Source organism: Acromyrmex echinatior, chromosome 18, assembly GCF_024713525.1.
Source record: "Acromyrmex echinatior isolate Ae372 chromosome 18, ASM2471352v2, whole genome shotgun sequence".
NCBI classification, from domain to species: domain Eukaryota; kingdom Metazoa; phylum Arthropoda; class Insecta; order Hymenoptera; family Formicidae; genus Acromyrmex; species Acromyrmex echinatior.
The window spans coordinates 5,600,240-5,620,647 of record NC_141869.1 but is presented as its reverse complement, the minus strand read 5'-3'; the positions used below and the strand labels follow the sequence as shown (position 1 = coordinate 5,620,647).

General features: G+C 34.1%; 1 protein-coding gene and 1 long non-coding RNA gene across 3 annotated transcripts in view; one reads left to right on the top strand and one right to left on the bottom strand.

Annotated features, from left to right (window-relative positions):
• LOC105144851 (nephrin) overlaps window positions 1–20,408 on the bottom strand; it is a 275,992-nt gene that overhangs the window by 6,223 nt on the left and 249,361 nt on the right. For both annotated transcript variants that reach the window (XM_087415783.1, XM_011054062.2), the window contains 3 exons: window positions 13,787–13,946; window positions 10,835–11,185; window positions 3,899–4,162 (listed from right to left, as the gene is read on the bottom strand). In XM_087415783.1, coding sequence (XP_087271909.1) covers window positions 3,899–4,162; window positions 10,835–11,185; window positions 13,787–13,946 — 775 coding nt within the window. The remainder of the gene's footprint in view (window positions 1–3,898; window positions 4,163–10,834; window positions 11,186–13,786; window positions 13,947–20,408) is intronic.
• Window positions 1–20,408, top strand: part of LOC105144849 (uncharacterized) — a 114,557-nt gene that overhangs the window by 13,065 nt on the left and 81,084 nt on the right. The window lies entirely within an intron of this gene.

Genomic DNA, 20,408 nt, shown 5'->3' with positions numbered 1-20,408 from the left:
TGAAGATCGTATGAAGATTGTATGAAGAACTTTCTGTAATTACGGAGATGTTGCACTTCTGTGAGATTTTATCTAAACCTCTTACGTGATAAAAACGGGAAAATTTCAGGAATTCTTGCCGCAACATACTTCGAAAGTTTATAAGTGTCCTAATTTAGCGCACTTCGCGGCAGCTACAATCTTATATTAAGATTCTGTTATAAAGTTCACTTGAAATTAACCGAAGATTGTAGATATCACACGCTCGTAGTCGGAGGATTACGTGGGATAATCTTCGAAGTCATAAATTTTTTAATCAAAATTTTTTCTCGCAATCTTTAAATTTCCACCGCCAGACGTCTCGATTAATTAAATCTCAAATTATGTTTCTGTCTCAAAGAATTAGATAAGAATTAGATAGATAAAAAGTTATACGTTGTCTTTAACATTAGCTAAAACGCTTAATTTACAACTCATTTCTTACAATCGTTCACGATGTAAAAGCTCAACTCTTTCGTTAATAAAACTTTGACTGTAAGTCGATCAGAGGAATACTTATCTGAAGTATTCGATATAAATTGCGAGTGCCGTAGGAACAGCTGTAATTCGATCACCTTGTAAACAGGTATCCACCAAAGTTGCGCGTTGCATCGGTACGATGCTGCAAACAACCAGCCAGCTAATTTGTTTCCAATTAACAATCAAGTTTCAGTTAAATGCTAATTAACAAAGCACAAAGCGCTTCTATTCTCCGCCATTGGTTGCGAGGTGTAATTGAATACAAACGAAGCATCGAAGAGACACGTTAAAGGACATCGTACTGACGACAGAAACACGCTCCTCCTTTCTCTTAACGAAGGACTACGTCCCTTTGCTTTGCGTTAAAACGAGACACTGCGGTATGCGACCTACATCTCGATTTCGCGATACTTCCCATTGATTTCGACGACCCTCTCGACAATAGAAAGTAACAAAGCAAGTGCTTAAATGAAACATCTTCTTTTCTGTTTATATATTGCTGAAATATAATTGAAACTAAAATTCTTGACAAGTATACTTTAGACAAGATATTTGTTCAGAATTTAATCGCTTATATATAACTCCTTTAATTTAAATATTATTTGACTGTAGTTTTTAATTTGCGCGTTTCGATCAATGAAAATTATTATTATTATTAATTAGCAAAAGTTTGTTTCTTAAAAATTCTTTTTTAATTTTTATGTATCAGTTAATTTTAAATGGAGTTTCTATCAATAGAATCCTAATTCGTGTTTATTGATTGCCTTGATATTTAACGATATTATTTAAAAAACTGAGGACTTTATAAAAATATATCGAATTGCATCGACCTATTCATACAGAATATTTCAAACGATAATTATTTCCTTAATTTAAATATTTGAGTGTAGCTTCTAATTAGTAAGAGTTTATCTCTTAAAAATTCTTTTTTAAATCCTATTTATCAGTTAATTTCAAATAGAATTTATATCAATAAAACTAATACATATTTTAATTGATAGTCGATATTTAATGTTGAAAATTAATGCTGCGGTCAATGATCGGTGCCTTTCAAATTTTCATGAGGAAACCCATGATGATTCCAATTCATTTTACGTATCAAAAGGGATGGTATATAATTCAGGAATTGTATTTGCGGACTTATCCTTATCATATCTCTGCGGTCGAACGTTTCAAGGATTAACGAAAGCGACGATCGTTTTTGATCAACGAAAATCATGCCTCCAATGGGTGTCGAGAAAATAGAGGAGAGCGGACGCGATGCGGACATGGCGTAGAGCAGAATGCATAATAATGGCTCATAAATTTTGACGCTCATAAATTTTACGCGAGGGTCGACCGCGCGTGTTTCAGCGAAACCGGCAACGAGCTAGTCCAGGGTTGACCTAGCGCGCGCGGCGAACTGTTCAACAGGGATCATTTGCATGTCGCCGCCAGTGTTTCCGGTCGAGATAACGTCACGGTCATCTAAATTGAAGGGCAAAACTTGCGCTTGTTCTCCAAATACGCGAACAGGGACAAGATATAAGCGAGTCGAACACAAATTAATTATCAGCGCATTACCGTTCGTTCTATACGCATAGCTTGGCGCAATACGATATGTTCTTTAATATACATGTATATAGATGAAAATATCGTACTGTAATTTTTTATCGGTGCGTCTAATTAAATTTTTAATACATACATGAACCTTTAACTTTGATTTATTTTATTTTTGTGCGAGTTATTTATTGATTGCACATATTTATTTATTAATATGCATGTACACAGTTGGGAAATTTGTGCTAAATTTAGCACATTTCATGTCCTAAATAGTCCACTCGTATTTTTGTGTTAATTTAGCATAAGGTGAATGTATTAGACAATAACATAAATATTATGTAAAAAAATTAACACAAAAATGTAACACTGACACAATTTGTAAGCAAACTGCGTCAGCATATTCTTTTAGTAAAATTAATATTTACGGTATGTTAAATTAACATATATTTTATTTGTCTTAAAATTTATGTTTTAAAATATATTATTTTTGTAATTTGTTCACTCGTAAATAATATTATTTTCACACAAGAAATGTTAAATATATCAATTTAACATAAAATATTTAAATGACATAATCTCATCATGTTAAATTAACATTCGGCTATATTAAAAATTCAACGTAAAATTTTAATAAGGACTTGAGTGGACCGGTATTAACATAAATACAAAATGTTTTTCACTATGTATATTTAAAACCGTGTGAATGTATAGTAAATTTGTGTTAACTAATTTTACAACAATTGCATTTTTTGCACTTTCTTCTTTCGTTAAGAGAAAATGGACTACCGCGGACATTCAGAATTTGCGAGAATTTTTATTAAACCACGTTCGTCCAGAATCTTTTGTAGTTAAACAAAGCGGAACTCTTCATCACTGTAATTTCTACAGTACACATTTTTTTATCGAGCATTTTTTTTTAACAATGCGGAAGTTTATACAGCGCAGGAGTGCGGATTCCCCGTGCAATATGCGCTATTTTTACCACCATCGTATTTTTGCCCAAGTTCGAATAACATCCGAATGGCCAGCTAGCCGATCGATAAGCTACGATTTGACGCGAACGTCAGCTCGCCGGGGTTCGAAAACGGAATAAAGAGTGCGCGATGAAACGACGAAAAAAGCTTTGGCTCCATCAGTGGCGAGTTTGGGATACCGATTCTATGAACTCAGGATTATTTGCATTCCGATTGAAAGGATTAAGGAGAGTTTCTCGAAATTTTCTCTAGAGTTGTTTTTTTTAACTATGTATAATTTATGAGGCTTTTTATCTGTCAGCTGTACGTACTATATAAAATCATACATATAAAAGAAAATTTACGTCTTAAACTAACGCTTCTTTGTCATGCAAAGAAAATGATTTAATGGAACATGTATTTTTAATCTTAATCGGGGTATTCGTTTAGAAATTTCCTTAATTCATACTTACGGATTCAGTGTTCAATTTATTTGTTTGAAATTAATACAATAGATCGATTTTTTCAATTTGTAAGTTAAAATCCAAGAAGTATGTAACTTAAAATTATTTAAGATTCTGAAAAATGCATGATGTGAATGTCAAATAATTAAATAATTAAATATATATTAAGAAGAGCTACAAATCAAGTGAAAATATAAAAATGTAAGTGCTAAGCAAATATATTAGTAAGCGCTAAAACAAATTAAAATAAAAATAAATTTAAGTTTGCTGACATTAGGAATGTCAGATCTTATTCTAAGACAAGTGTCTATTTATTTTCGAATTGGATCGTCAATCGCAAAACTAAAATCGGGGCATGTCCCTTTGCGGTGAAACGCTTTGAGGAAAGTTATCTCATCATTACTTCGGCGATCGTCCTGATTGCACTTGGCGAAAACTTACCGGTGAATTTGGCTACTCCTTTCAAGACAACCTCTATGGCGTATGGCTCGCTCGATCCCTTCGCGTTTACCGCGTAAAGGGCGACCTTCGCCGGCTTGAGCATCTGGAACTCCCAGAATGGGAGAGATGATTCCAAACGCCGTTTGCCAACGATGGCGACGAATTTCTGCGGCAGACCGCCATCGTATCCCTCGACGCAGGATATCCTCACCCAGGAACCATTCATGTTGTAGGTCGTGCAGTTCTGCAACGGGTAAGGTCTGCCTGCGAAGAAAATGCAGCTTTAAAGATCGCAAAAGAGCGAACGTCATCCCCGATTAGCGAGAGAGATCGCAAGATTGCCTTCAAAGGAAATACGTGTCCATTTTTCAAACAGGATCTTTCTCATCTTGCCTTTCGCCCTTGCATTTTACTGCATGTCCTATCTTTTATAGATATCTGCTTTGGACAAGTGCGCATCAAAGAGAGGAATGAAAAGACGATTTCTTCAATGAAATGCGAGTAATAAGAAAATCGAAGTTGAAATTATTTAGCTTTTATCAATTATTTCTTAAAATTTCCTGTTATTAATGTTTAAAATTAAAAATTTTCTTTAAATTCTGATACACTTTTATAAGCGTAGTAAACATAAAAATATTGACAAAAACTTATTTTTCGTAATAAAAATGCAACGATTTATATATATTTCGTGACACAAAAAAATATTCTATAATTTTTTTCGACTTTTTTAACTTATATCAGTAACATGTATCATATTTTTAAAAAAATCAAAGCGACAACCAATTAATTCTTGGAAAAATATTGCCGATGTTATTCCGCATGTTCCACAAAAATTAATAAAAATATTTATTTGATGAGTTATTTGTAAAATCAACCATAATAATTCAGTAAAAACGTGTAAAAACATTCTTATGCAGAAATTTGAAATTGTTATTGTAATCTAAATATTATTTAATGCAATTAATTCTTTTGTTGAACATATTTATTTCTTTTTTTTTCTCATTTCATTATTGTATATATTTCCATAAAATTTCGCTGCCTCCGTTCAGGTTTTATTTTATATATTGGCTATGTTAGTGTTTTTTCCTTTCTTATCACAAAAGTATCGAGTAAATGATTTTATCGAAATTTTAGCGATATGAGAAAAAAGTGAGACAAATTTGCTGCGCAAATTTTATTTTATTTTTCGCTGAAAATTACGCCGCAACGCCCGTTGATCCGTTTTTGAGACAATAAAATTATGTATATTATCGACTAGACCAGTGGTGCATTAACCAATTTCGAAATCATCTTTATACATAAACGGATGACCAAAGATTCTATCGACCACTATTAATGTACCTTTTTACGGTTTTCTTCTTGGGGATATTAGAATTATTTATCAACAATCGATTAATTTTAACTACAAAAGCATCTTTATTAAAAAATCTAATTTCATAAAAAAATTCCTTCCTATAAAAAAAAAAAATCTCACTTTAATAACGCGTTAAAATAATGTATTAATCTTTACGAACCGGTGACCCCATTTGGGGTCACCCTCTTTTATTTTGTAAACTGTTCGCTCAATTTTTATGAAACTTAACCTACCGAATAATTTAATAATCCTTTATTCAATTATGAAGTTAAAAATACAAATTAAAATAGTTAAAAAAATTAAAATAGTAGATCTAATATGCGGACAAAATTTAAAAAATAATCTTATTTTATATATATATATATATAATTCGATTTTAGAGAATTTTTAATTACAAAGTAACATCAAATTTCCAATTTCATTTTATTTAAAGCATCTCATTAACGCAAAGCTCATCAGTTAATTAATACTAATTCCCAACCTGACTTTCAAATTCTGATTGTGAGTTCTATGATACTAGATCCTTTATTAAGATCTAGTGTTATTATCCTTTTGAAATTCGACATTTCAGGCTACATTCAAATTTAGCGATGCCATGACAAGAACCTATTCAAATCGAGTTTCACGATAATTAATTAATCAAATTATATTTAAAAATTTGAATTTTAGGATGTTGAGGCTAGAATGAAAATTCAGTAACTTTAAACATTCTTACAAGATCTTCCATAAGTTGCTTTATCAAAAAGGTCCTTAAAAGTTTATATATACACACACATACACTCCGCAATCTTTTTACAAGAATATTAATACACAGTATTCGTATGTGTTAGATGGTTTCAATTTACTTAGTTATTGATAACTATGAAAGTATATTTACGTAAGTAAATTTAGCTACATATTTTCGATTATACTTTTCAACTAATAAAATTTGCGGTGCTAATAAAAGAAATGTATATAAAAACCATTTTCATTTAATATAAAAAAGACTATATATAGGTCAGTCAAGATTTTCCATTTTCTCGAAAATAAAACTGAAGGTAAAATAACAGATTTTTCTCTCGCGAATTCTTCTTGAAAAGCATCGCATTCGATAGACGTCAGGTTGTTGCGAGTACAACACGAAAAATCATGGTGCGCACTGTCGACGCGTATGTTGCTGCCATTATTGCATGGTTTCGCTGCATTTGTTTTCGTCGCGTATCGTACAATTACTTTTGCCATCGCTAATCTTCCGGAAAGTGCAGAACGGAAGAAAAGTACGAAGGGGGGCTAATAGCACCGTCGTTGCTCGCAGACGGCGGCTGCGGATTAAAGCGCTAGTTAAACCGTTTGTTTTTCGTCATCTGCTTTATTATCCGTGCTCATATCGCTGCCGTTCCATTCTCGAGGGAGGAAGACGATAATTCATAATTATCTTTCATTTCCCTTTAATACAAAATTACGTCGAATTTAAAGAAAATTTAATATAAGCTTTTAACAGCATTCTAACTCATTACATTCAACCGCATATTTTTTTGACAAATTCGTAGCCAATTATTTTTCGGTGGAAATTTCATTATAATATTTCGTGCGACTATATTTAATTTTTAACATTGTAATTCCTTCTATTATTATAATCTAAATTAAATTCTGGATAAAATAATATTCTCTTGAAAAAATATAATTTTATCTATTTAGTTTAAAGCTTAGTTGATTAAAGGCTTATTTATTATTTATATTGTATGATGTTTTCTTAATTAGACCTTTAGTATTTCTTATTTAAAAAACCACGGAGTATATCGTACAACTAACTCAATTAATAGCATTCGCAACTTTATTAAAAGTCATTGCCAGGAAAAATATTAAAGTTTCGTATATTTTGGCAATTGTTTAACACTATGCCATAGGCTGTTCATCAAATCAAAATTTTATGTTCTGTTCATATTTAAAATGCTTCGGAGTCCCATTACTGTTATTTATGTTTCCAATTTTTTGGTCTGTTCGAAATTCTTCCACTCTAATAATAAAAAGTAAAGGGAACGACGGTTCTGGACGGCTCATATTTATAATAAATTTATAACTGTTGTGGTCGAGAGCATTCGCGATGAATTGAGGTCGACCTCATCTGCTCCTTCGCGGTTGTCTTAACGCAGAGATTACACGTTACAATGCGATACCTTGGCTTTCGTGTGCTCCTTGTTTACGATCTGTTGGAGACTGGCAAAGGAAGATGTATTGAGAAATAATGGTATTTGCGTTTACCATCTCACATTATCAGTCTTCTCGAATATTTGAATACTGAAAATACTTACGTTGTTGCTCGCATTTAATGAGAAATGTTCGTGAATTATTGTTTCTTTGATAAAAATCAATAAAAAATTCGTGAAAAATACAGAAAATAATTTCAATGTAATTTCCATTTCTATTGACAGTAATCATCTGCTTAAATAAGACCAGATTCATTCAATCATAAACTAAACAAAAAATTATCCGTGAAAAGTTTGTAATTCTGAATATGTAACGAAAAGAATAATCAAAAAACGAAAATTATATTTTCAATACATTTCGTACATTTTTAATAATATCGATAGGTTATTTTCATCAAAATTAGAAACTTTCGTACTAAACATGAAAATATAAAATTTATCTGTAGGGAATTAAAGGATCTTTTCATTCTGGAACATTCAAATTTCTTATTATATTCGTCACATTTTTATAAGTTTGAAAACAGAGAAATTTCCGCTCTGTGCATATTAAACTTTTCATTCATCGGTTTGAAACTCATTTTTTTGCAGAGAATTATAACTTTTAATTATTATCCGAAATTTAAATAATGCAAATTGATTTTTTTTACATCCCGTGTGTCGTAAAGGAGTTGTTTAAAGAAATGAATATAATTAATAAAATGCAGAATACGATTATGGAGAATTATAAAACCACGATATTTTATATAGTTTGCATTGTACTTTAAGGACAACTATCTAAACTTCTTCACAATTCACTTAAACGTTATAATATAGCTACTGATCACTAGTTTTGATCTGCATTGTCATAAAAGTTACATTTCAATTTTGCATGTAGCAGACAATTTTACAGGTGTATACTTTTTACGTAATTTTGAGAAGCATATTGGTATCAATTTTGTAACTTCAATTTGAATGTGGTTTCCATATAATATAATTGAACCAAATTTGATAACAAAATGTATGTACGTTGTGTACGTGCGCGCGCGCGCGCGCGTGTGTGTGTGTGTGTGTATGTGTGTGTCCCCGACGTGTAAAGTTTTACTATATACTAGCTCATATTCCATATATTCCCTTTCCTGTTTCATAACCGCAATCTTTTTTCTCTCTTTAATTTTTTGTAAAATTACGTTCGTTCTGTATATTCAAGGAATTTTTATCTATACTTGACTTACTATTACTCTGTTGGCTTTGTGGCTAAAAAATTTGTACCAAAAGTCATGTCACATGAATATTTACTAACGATGAGTTATTTTAATAAAACAAAATGATATTCTCTATCTATATCGACTAATATTTGTTTGTGTATAAAATATTATATATATATATATCGTATATATCACGAAATTGTCAACCAGTATCATACGTGAAAGTCGAGCACCATGACGCGGGATGCTATAAGAGCAAGAAAACTGCCATCCGGTAATTACGTAAGGAGCACATCGAGCCGACGCGTGAAATAAATTACGCGTCCAATTACCACAGGCCTCGAGCCAAAGCGGAATAAGTATAGTCCGCGATGCTCCCGGATGGCGAGGCTGCATCCTGTGGACCAAATCGATCTGCTTGCTCGTCCGACGACGCGACGCGACCACCGACCACAAAACGGACAGGACTTTCTCGGTTTGCGCGAGGATCCAGGAACCGGTACGACGGTCGACGGCGCGACAGGCGTTATACCTCGTAATGAACATATTCAATTACGGTTTTCATTAAATTCCCGCAAAAAAGCACGCGACCGACGCGACGCGAGCGAATTTCAGCGTCTCTCGCTGTGCAACGTCGCATTCTTCTTCCTTCCTTTTTTTTTACTCTTTTCTTCTTTTCTTAATTCTCGCGACCATTTCCCGTTTTATACAATTTCTGGACTCTACGATCTTCGTGCAAATCGTGGCGCGAATAGAAAAGCATATGTTTGGGATTATAGTTTTAATCCATTCATTGGGATCACACATACACACACAGTCCCGTGTTTCATAAATCTTAATAATACGGATTAAGAAATAATAATACGGATTAAGAGAAATATGACATTCGATAGAGAGCTTTTTGTGGAAAAGAGTTGATCTCGAGCTATCTGAAAATTTCGCGTTTAAATCGTTGCGATAAACTTTGACGAAATCTGTATTTCAATAATATTAAATTTCAATAATATTAAAAGCTGGAAAGAATAATTTATAAATATTATCTTTGTGCGATACATAAGTTATTTTGAGGCTTATAATATTGTTCTGCGGATATTATGTTACTTAATTGTAAAATTAATTAAAAGATAGCTTTAATTATGGCGCTATAAACTGTTAAATTATTCGGATGCAATAATAGTTACGTCCCCGCTAATTATGGATTAACATTTGTACGCATGCTAATAACGCGGTTACAGTGAATACGGAACGATATAACAATTGATAATAAATAGCAATCAGGCGAAACACACGTATCTCGAACAGATGATATTGTCGCGCCCTGGGGAGTCTGCGTGTCTGTTTCATAAATAGTTAAATACGTTAAACACGTTGCTTTAGCTTTAAACAGCTCTTTCGCGACATGCGGAAACGTAAAAAATAGACGAACTGCATTATTAAACTGTCGTGGATATGGATAATTAAAAAATATTCTCTACAAAAAAATGACGTTTCAAACTGACGAATAAAAAGTTTATGCACGCAACACATGGGAATTTTTCTATTTCACTTATTTTCTAATTTATAAAAATATGACGAATGTATCTAATCAAGAACTTGAAATTTTTCGATGAAATGAAAAGTCCTTTAATCCTCTATAGCTTAAATTTTGCATTTTTTAGATTTAATATAATTCAGGAAACATGTTTGTTAAAAGGACAATATTTTTACATTGTAAAGCACACAGCTGTACAATCGTCACCAGAAGGTGTTTAAACCAATACACAATTTTTTAGTAGAAACAAACTTCCCTGTTGCAAGTTGAATATTTGTTGTGCACCGATAGTTTATAGATTCTGTAAATCTGTTTCGTTATTTTTTTATATATATCTCTGTTTAATAGTATTTTGAGATATACAAACAGATATAAATTGAACCAAATCAGTTCTAACATATAGCAACTGAATTTAGCGAAAAGAGAAAATAAATATGATTTTTATTTACCAGCAACGTATATCATTGAGTATCACTCATTCTAATCAAATTATTAACAGAATATTTATTGAAACGCGGGTTTAAAAGATATATAAGAGATGTCACATTATGTAATCTACAAACTAATCAGTCAATTATTATGCTACAATTTATATGCGCTCCACGGCATAATGGATGCTATGGTTTCTTTGGGATTAACAATTAAGACAAAAAAGGGGTGGCGGGCTAAACTCACACGAACCTGCAGCAATGATTTGATAGAGGCAGGGTTGCTTGGAATGACCGACGGAATTGCTGGCCCAGCAGCCCAGGGCCCCGTAATCCGTATCGGTTACCGGGGTGTAATTAAGCCTGCTAGTTGTGCCTTCGTTGCTATAGTTGGTGGACGGAACGTCGCTGAGGTCGCCGCTGTTGTTGAAGGTCCAATGGAAGGTCACGTTGGTGGGGCTGGCCTCGACCTCACAAACTAAACTTATGGTCTCGTGCTTGAGGGCGCCATGTACTTCCTCGGGTACGTTGAACGGTGGCGGGGTGGCGTTCTGATGTCTCCAGCCTCCGCCCTTGTTCAGCACGTACTTGCACACGGGCGCAACTGCGGGATAACGTATGGATTTTGGCACCTTACTACGTATTCCAGGCAGGGATCCGCGAGGATAATATAATCGAGACACACGTAGCAAGTGATAAAAAGAGAAAAGTGTAAAATATATAACAAGATAAGTAACGAAATAAATATCAAATCGGGAGTAACACACAGTTAAATCGAAGCATGCTTTAAAAAAATAACGAATGCATGTAATGTTATGAGAATTAAAAATAATAAAAAATATATATACATATATATATATATATATATGTATCTCGCGAATTTTCGCATCAAATTTTAAATTTATTTTATTTGTTTTGGTAATTATTTTAATATGAGATATTAATTTTAATATTTGGGAAATTAAAAACATCATTAAATTCTAAGAAAAAGATAAGCGTTAAGTTTCTTAATAGAAAGTATTTTTCATTATTTCGATAATAGAATATTATATCAATATATATATAATAACATGGAGTTAAATATTCATTAGATATGTATTCTAGGATAGCGTTTGTTTGTTACGTATTGAATTTAGCATAATGTGGAATAATACGAGCTATGCGTATTTGGTTAACCAAAATATATGCGAGATAAGTTACCATATAGTGAGCTCACCATTTATTAGACGATTTAATTAATAATTATATCGTATATATGCGAAAGATATAGTCACTGAACCGACGAACATATGTACGCATATATCTCCATTGCTGTTTCGAGAGAGAAATGAAAATATATATTATATATAAACTATATATTCATATATGTATCGGTAAGATAAATGATGCACGGTATATTTTAAATTTCCAACTTTTTCGCTAAGCTTTTAAATTGACGCGCGCCAGGTGAGTCAGTAAGAAGTTATGACTTGCGGCAACATTTGCCATCATGAAACTACACAAGCTGCATTTCGAGCGGCTGTGTGCTAGATTTCCGAAAAATATTCCAACGTCATCGCGTGCACCGATAGTGAAACATGCATGCGATCTAGATTCTGTATTTATCAGAGTAGCTCAAACCTTTTATCTAAACGAATGTTGAAAATTGCGTCTTTCTTTAATTGGTTGCTTTTCAATTATTTTGTTATTGGCTAATTTGATCGCTTTTTTGACCTAACTGATCTATCATCCAATAATATCAGTAATTCTTAAAGGGATGCTGGCGTCTTATCTGTAATACCGACGAAACAGACATTTCGTGTTTTTTCATTTTCTTCGTTTTCCTTATTTTTGTACAGAATAAAAAATTCTTCTCCGGAATAAAAGAAGAAATACAAATAGCTATGGGAAATTACAAACTTACAAAAAACCAAACACATTGTAAATTACAGGTTTTACTATGTTATTTCTTTACATGATATAAGTAATTACAAGTATATTATCCAAACAAAAAGTTTCCCCATACTGTTTGATAATGTATAAGAATGTAATGAGACTTACAAATTATGATCTTGAAACTTACAAAATCAAAAAAATGAAGAACTAAGATCTGACTGCACACAATCTAGCATTCATACGATATATATATATATATATAGGATACAGCAGAGCAAAAAATATAATGTAATGTTTTATTTGGAATTAAGAATTTACTTTATTGTTATATTTGGCTGTTGCTTCATCCCCTTAATATGTTATTAAGTTAAACATAGCGAACTTTTGCACTACTCTGGTAAATTTAGAGCTCAAGTCGGATCAGCTTCACGCAATTTCTTTGCATAAATGTTATATATTATACGTGGCTGCGAGGAATTCGATCCACGGATGAAGGATCGATAACTGTATCCCTCCGCAGGTCGGTTCCGCCGACGACATAAAATCGGCCGTTTTATTTATACTTTCCGATACTGCAAAATCGGAGAGCCGGGATTTACGCAACATCGCGGATATTTCGTGAAATATCGGCGACGTCAGTGAAGTAGTAGCGGTCGACTCATGGTCAGCCGCAAGGTAAGAGCCGCGGGGAAGTCAGCGCTAAATCACATCGATCGCGTTTCGCTGCGTATCTCAACTTTATTTCTCACCATTTTTGTTCCGAAACCTCTCTCGATATTCTATATCTCTAATATTCTATCCCCCCTAAAATCTAGGCTCCTAGGATTTTTTATTTTAAATTTCAAAGAACTTCGAACCGATCATCATTTTCGTTCTTAAATCTTCTATATTTTAGAATTTAATATTAAATCTTGGCTTTCAAATTTTTTGAATTTTAAAAAACTTTGAATCATTCTTGTTATTTCTAAATTTTTCCTTGATATTTTATACTTTTTAATCTTAGGTAAGTTTAGGCTTTTAAATTTTTCATTTTGAGTTTTAAAGAACTTGTCGAACCATTCATTTTTGTTTCTAAGTCTTTCCTAAATATTCTACTTCTAATCTTAAGAGTCTAGATTTCCGAATTGTTTTATTTTGAATCTCAAAAAATTTTGAACCGGTCGCCGAGTAACGATGAGAAACTGGTGGCGTAAAATCGTTGGTTCTGCTAGCAACGTTCCACATCGTGGAATATGCTGTGTCACGAGGCATTTTAACGGCACTTTCCGCGTTCTCTCTCTCTCTCTCTCTCTCTGTCATCGTCGGGTAAGAGCGCGTAAAATATACTTACACATAACCTCGAGATTGACTACGTTGGACTTGGCGCGGCCCTCAACGTTCGTGGCCATGCAGGTGTACCCTCCGGCGGACTCTCGAGTTATGCTCTGCAGCACCAGAGAGTGGTCCGAGAGCACCACGCCGGCGGTGACGTTGTGATGCAACTCCTCTTTCTGAATAAGCAAACGAGATCGGGTATCTGAATCAAGGACTGCCATGTCACGCGCGTGGAAACAATACAAATCCCAAATTTCTATGTAACATAATTTACGTTTGAATAACATTAACTAGCGTTACATACTACAATATTCCTGAACAATACAAGTCTGCATCAACTTGAATTAACTTTATTAGAGCTAACTTGTATCTATTTGAATCAACCTGCTTAATTTTGAACCTTGAGTTTGAAAGACATTTCTATTTCAAAGTGTCCTTTAATTGTTTAATACAAATTACGAATTGTTTAGAACGATTCTTTGAATATTAATGCGTCAAAAATGTCTACAAGATTATTGGATAATTAACAAATGAAGCATTGACGATCACTTCGTACTGAAGCTTTCCGCGATCGTTTTTCTCTCCACGTCAAATTCCCGTAAGACCGAACCGACGGCTCTCATTGTTGCCCGTCGCAAATAAACAAATTTGTCTTAGTCTTGGCATTCAGCGCCACTTCCGCCTCGGCGAAGATTGTGCCGTTGCTCAGAAGGAAACAACCGCGGCCCGCTGCGGGTTGTCGTCCGCTTGAGAAGGTCGGACAAAGGGAATTTACGATGTACACTTGTCCTCCCTCTATCCTCTCTCATTCCTGTTTCCTCTCCCGTTCTCTCCCTCCCTCTCTCTTTCTCTCTCTCTCTCTCTCTTCTCTATAGAACAATTCCATCGGTGCTTCCTAGCTTTATCGTTCTCCGTTCACTGTCTATCCACGCCCTTTCTCTTCATCCATCTTTATCATCACTTTCTTGTGATTCTCCGTTTTACTCTTCATCTTTTTGTTTGAATTCCGTCACGTATAGAACATCGTAAAACTTGCAAGTGCATTTTTGGCTGGCAATTCTGTGAAGAATTTGGACGCGATTCTTCCTCAGCAAAAATTGAGACTAACGTTTCTTTACGATGTTATAATTCGCAACATTAAATATTTCATTAATTTATATTATAAATTTATCATGAAACACGCATTTAAAATTAATTAAAAACATAATTTTGTTATTTATTTGAATTATTGGAAACTCTTTTAACTTTCAATCGTTTGTAAATTACCGATATTTCGATATTTGTGCAATCGTTATTGCTTTGGTTTTTTTCTTATTATCTGCTACATCCGGAAAACTCTCCCGTGTAATTTTTTAACCTTCCATTTTTAATCTTTCTAACTGCGTACTTTCCCACACATACAGATCGAGGAGCAATTCGTTGTTGTTTCTCTAACATTCGAGGACGATAGCGCGATATCCGCTTTGCGCTTCTCCCCGGCGTGGATTTACATTGTGCAAGAGGAAGCATCGGTGCGATTGCGACGCAAAATATTTGCACGCTTTAAATCACGAGGTCCAGATAACGGAGCATTTTTCTCCCTCCCTCGTCTATCCCAGAGGCACCAGGGAATACGAATCAAGTGCACTGAAAATTTCGCGATTTGGTTTAATGTGGGTTCTCGCTTGTTTCGAATGGATCTTTTTCTACAGCACATATTTACGCGTTTAAAAGATCTTTAAGCTTCACGATAATAAACTTAAAATGTTAAACCAATTTTCTAAAATGGTAATCTTCAAGTATTTATTAATCTTGCATTGTTTATTAATCTCGTTAGAGTAAGTATTTGCAGAATAAAAATATCTTTGAAAATATTTTACAGATAAAAAAACGTTGGTACAAATATTTGTGCACAAATATTTACTTCAACTGGACTTAAAATAAATCTAATGGTAAATAACAATCCTTCCATGGGAAATATTTCCCTTCATTGAAAAATCGATTATCACAGAGAGCAAAAAAGATTTACAAGTTACTTAACAGAATAACAAAATACAGAATGTCTATTTGTTGAAATTAGTTTGAATCGGAAAAGATGAAGGATGTTTCGATAATGTTTGCAGAGAATTGTAACTGCGAGCATCGAGACCGACGTCTCTTCTCTCGCAAACATTATCGGAACATCCTTCACCTCGGATAAAATCACCGTGGATAAAACTGAACGGAAACTGGGCTGCGAACAATACCGTGAAAAGGCGGATACGCGGCAGCGACCACGAGGCAAGAGGTTCGCGCGCGTACGTCTCGCTGCGCTTGTTTTAGATGAGTAACGAGCTCCGTATCTATTTCTCCGCGGAAACTGGTACGTGCCGAGGCACATCGGGCGCCTGCAGCAGCGAGGCGTCGCTGCAGGATCGGGAAGCGATACGTCTTCGTGGGAGACAGTAGATATCGCGATGTAAACGCGCGACGAGCAATGCGCATTCGTGCGATTATCTCGGAGGTCTCAAGTTTTAAGCGCCCTGAGAGAAACTGAGATGCTTTCAAATGTAATTATAGTCGAACCCCCCCGCGACTTTCGAAATTTATTTTGCGATTATTATTATTGCGCATAATGACAAGTGAAAAAAAATCCCTCGGTGTAATCAAAAAGATTCGGAATCCTTGAAATTTAATATATTGGCCAATTTAATACTGACGGATAGTGATTAATTCGGAAATGATCATTGGGATATTTTTATACCCCTCAGTGGCGAAAAAAGTAAATTTTTATACTCAGTGTCAATGTGATTAAATATTACTTTTTATAAATGACGTTTAATATATATTCTTTCTTTTTTAATAATTATTCTTTGAATTTAATAATTATTCTTTATGAACTTTTTAATATGCAATTCCATCGAAAATCTACGGTAAAAAAGCGTTAAATTAATTAAAATCTTAATTTTTTTAGAAATTTTTTTTAGTCGTAATATAAACTACTTAATATGCTTATTCTGTTTAATATTTATTTGATTTCCACTTAGTTTTTTCAGAAGATTTGGATTAAATTCATATTTATAATTTTCTTAAATATTAATAAATTAGAAAACAATCAATGATATATAATGTGTTGTTAAAAATAATGATTCTAATAATGTAAGGGGGATATCAAAACCCCCTTATGTAATCATTTCAAAAAATCACAATTACTCCCAGATTAATTATTTGATATTAAAATAACTGAACAGTGGTTTTTATACTTAAAGCAAGTAATTAATTACTATCTTCCAATACTAAATTTTTAGGAATAAACTGTGAAGTTATAAAAGTCTAGGTTAATTTAGAAGTTAGAATCAGATTCTAGAGCGATTTTTTTGAGCGAGAAAGTATCACTTTCGCTCAAATAAAAAAAGTTGGCGGTTCATTTCTTTTATTAGATATTTCATAGTTACTTAAAAAAATCATGTCTTTAACATCAGTATCTTTATCCACTCTTTTCACAGTCGAACATTCATATTTCTCAACGAATAATCCGCGATAAATAACACGTTGTCAACGAACATGAACTATTTCCATCTCGGAAACTCTCGTGGCGCAAATGGAATTTCCTATTTCGACGGCCACCTCCAGGATATGCTACGGCCACCGTCCTATGGGATTCGCGTACAGAGAGAACTCTCTTTCTTTCTCTCTCTTCCTCTCTCGGCATCCTGATACCGGGTGAATTCTCGCGTAACACGACGCCGTCGTATTAGACGTTAAATATACGTAGCTGTGTCGAGGACCGGATGATACGAGCGCGTGCCTCGTTCCAGGACGAGCGCAGAATATATCCGCGTCACCGAGTATAATATACACGAAGCCCACCCACTCCTCTCACGGATGCAAGACAGGAGCGATAAGTTCCATCTCCAACATTCTCGCGACAGTACTCTCCGTTATGGGCACGTGCGTCTTATATCGCGTATCCTATATACATCTCGTCGCAAAGTTTCGCCATCCGTTCGAGTTATGCATAAGTAACGGCCAAATCCTTTTTTCAACTTTTAACTTGTAGCCATCGTGAGAAGAGATATATTGCATGTCGATACGAGGCTATTCTTAATGGAAAATTTTGAAACGGACTCAAAGAGTGCGATTTTGATAAATTGAGAAAACGAGATTGACACTTTAAGTCAGTTCAAATTTTATGATTTAAGAAGGGATATGATGACAATTCGAAAATGAACGATAAGCAAGGTGTAACAATCACAGAGAATAATGCAAATAACAGAATCATATGGAAAGAATGATTTTGTCCAAGTATCTACAAAAGGTACAATATTTTAGAAAATTTATATCTAATTAAATGTAAATAGCAAAAAATTGACGAAAGTAAGAAAATTTTACCGTATATTTTTCCGCTTGAATTTTCATCGTATTTTCGTCGATGCAACGAAGTCCGCTCTGGTATCGAATTATTTCCAATGTTGGACAAAGTCTCAAATTCCCAAAATACGCATGACGACGTTAATTGACGGAGATTCGATTTTCATTCGATCATTGCAAAACGCGAAATGCCGTCTCTATAATATGATATAATGATGTTATATCATAGTACGCTATGTAACGCATGCCGCAACGCTAACATAATAATCATGTCCCACCGATTTTGAATTTATATTCCACTCGATCGGATCCTTTATGTGGTATCAGTAACACGATGTAACGAAATTTCACGAAATATCAAATAAACCGAGAGACGAAATAACCGATTGTGAACAGTATACCAGCGATAGTATTAAGCACTTAACGAGAAGACAAGAAATGTTTAAATGATTAAGAGCGATTTGTTAAATCGATTAACAATCAGATTTCTATCGTCAGATTTCTCGATAAATTTTTTTTTCCATTGCATAAACAAACTCTAGAAAATATTTAACGACAATATTATTGAAAATATCAAGAGCAATTCTCCTAGAGAGATTCTCGTATTTGTAATCAACAACTAAATTATAAAAGAAACATTAAACAAACAATATCTTATATCAGTATAATCATACGTGCGTTATTTCGCGCTCGGAAACAAAGCGAAATTGGTCAGCGCGTGGTTTCAAAGGCGCGTTCAAATATTTGTTTGCAATTCCCTCCCTCTTTCAATTTCCAGACGAAATGGCAGCAACCTGCGAACCGATTCGTGAATGAATCGTCACTGTTCACCCGGATGATGCTTGTCTACCTGCACGATTCGGTTCTGTGCACGATTCCAGCTCGCGCGAAACGTCCTGCTCACGCAGCGGAAAAAATATTCTTACCCGCAGTTTTGCCTTCATTTGTTTTGTCTCCGTTTTTTCCATACAAGTTAAAGAAGTTTTTACTACGCGATTATTGCGGAGCGAGAAACGAGATTAACTTTAAAACAACATGACAAAGCAAATTCAATTAACCCTTCAATGCCATATACTATTTTGTCGCGGGTACAACATTCTGTAGTATGGCATACTCAATCTAATTTAATTGCTTATTAATTTTAATTTTCATTAAAATATTGTAACAATTACCTTAATCACATCCTGCAATTTGCACATAGCTAGGAATAATAAATACAGAAAAAAAAACAATCAGAATTTTGTAGCAAAAGATAAATAATAAATTTCTATAATACATTCCTATTTTTTTTTAAATATCCTTTATAATTTTATTATTATTATTGTTTAAAAGTGTTTTGCACTTAAATAATTAAAGATTATGATCGGGAGAGTGATAAATAATTTAAGATAATCGTCATGAGCAATATAAAGTAGAATTCCAGATAAATACAATATATATCCCCCTGATGTCGACTAACCCCAGATTAATTTTGAATCTTTGATAAGGATGCGGCTGGAGCGCGGATCTTGTCATTGTGAACGAATCGCCGCAATTTTTGCCCGATAGTAAATGATGCGTTCGTGTGCATACACATGCCCGCGCGCGTCATCCGTGCACAATAAAATTTTCGTCGTACGGACGTTTTTACGGATTGGTAAACCAACGGCGATCGGTGATTCGTGGGCAATTTATCGGTTCGGTTCGACGAGCAGAACGGGATGCGGACCGTCGAACGGGAGGTGTGACAACGGGGTGCTCGTAAATTTACAATAATTTCAACGAGAGTGCACACCGACGCTCGCGCGGCCGCACGAATGGCTGCAGACATTCCAAATTATCCTTGCTCTAAAATTCCATTCGAATGGCGGTGAACTTACTCGATCCGCCCCGTCGCTACCGCCGAAAATTCACCGCATCGCGCGGATCGGGCTCTTAAATCCTTCGCGAGAACTTGAACATCGGTAATAATTTTACCGAGCAGGAAAATGCAACGGAGTAAATCAAAGTTGGCGTTTGAAAGCGCAACGGAGTAAAAAAAAAAAAAAGATACTAAAGCATTCAACTCTCAGTTCTTTTCATATAAATTATTTTCTTCATTTCTATAAAAGAAAGTTTTCTTATGAATATTTTTAATACTATACAAAGTATTTCAAACGAGTGAAAAAGAAAGAAAAGAGGAGAGCTGCAAGAGCATCTCCAAAATATCTTCAACTTCGTTCCTTTTATATGAAATACTGTCCAATTAAAAGTTTCTTTCTAGGATTCACAGCAGGAGAAGAAAATTTTCTTGATGCTGTCCGAATGATACCGAATACCACCTTCGATTT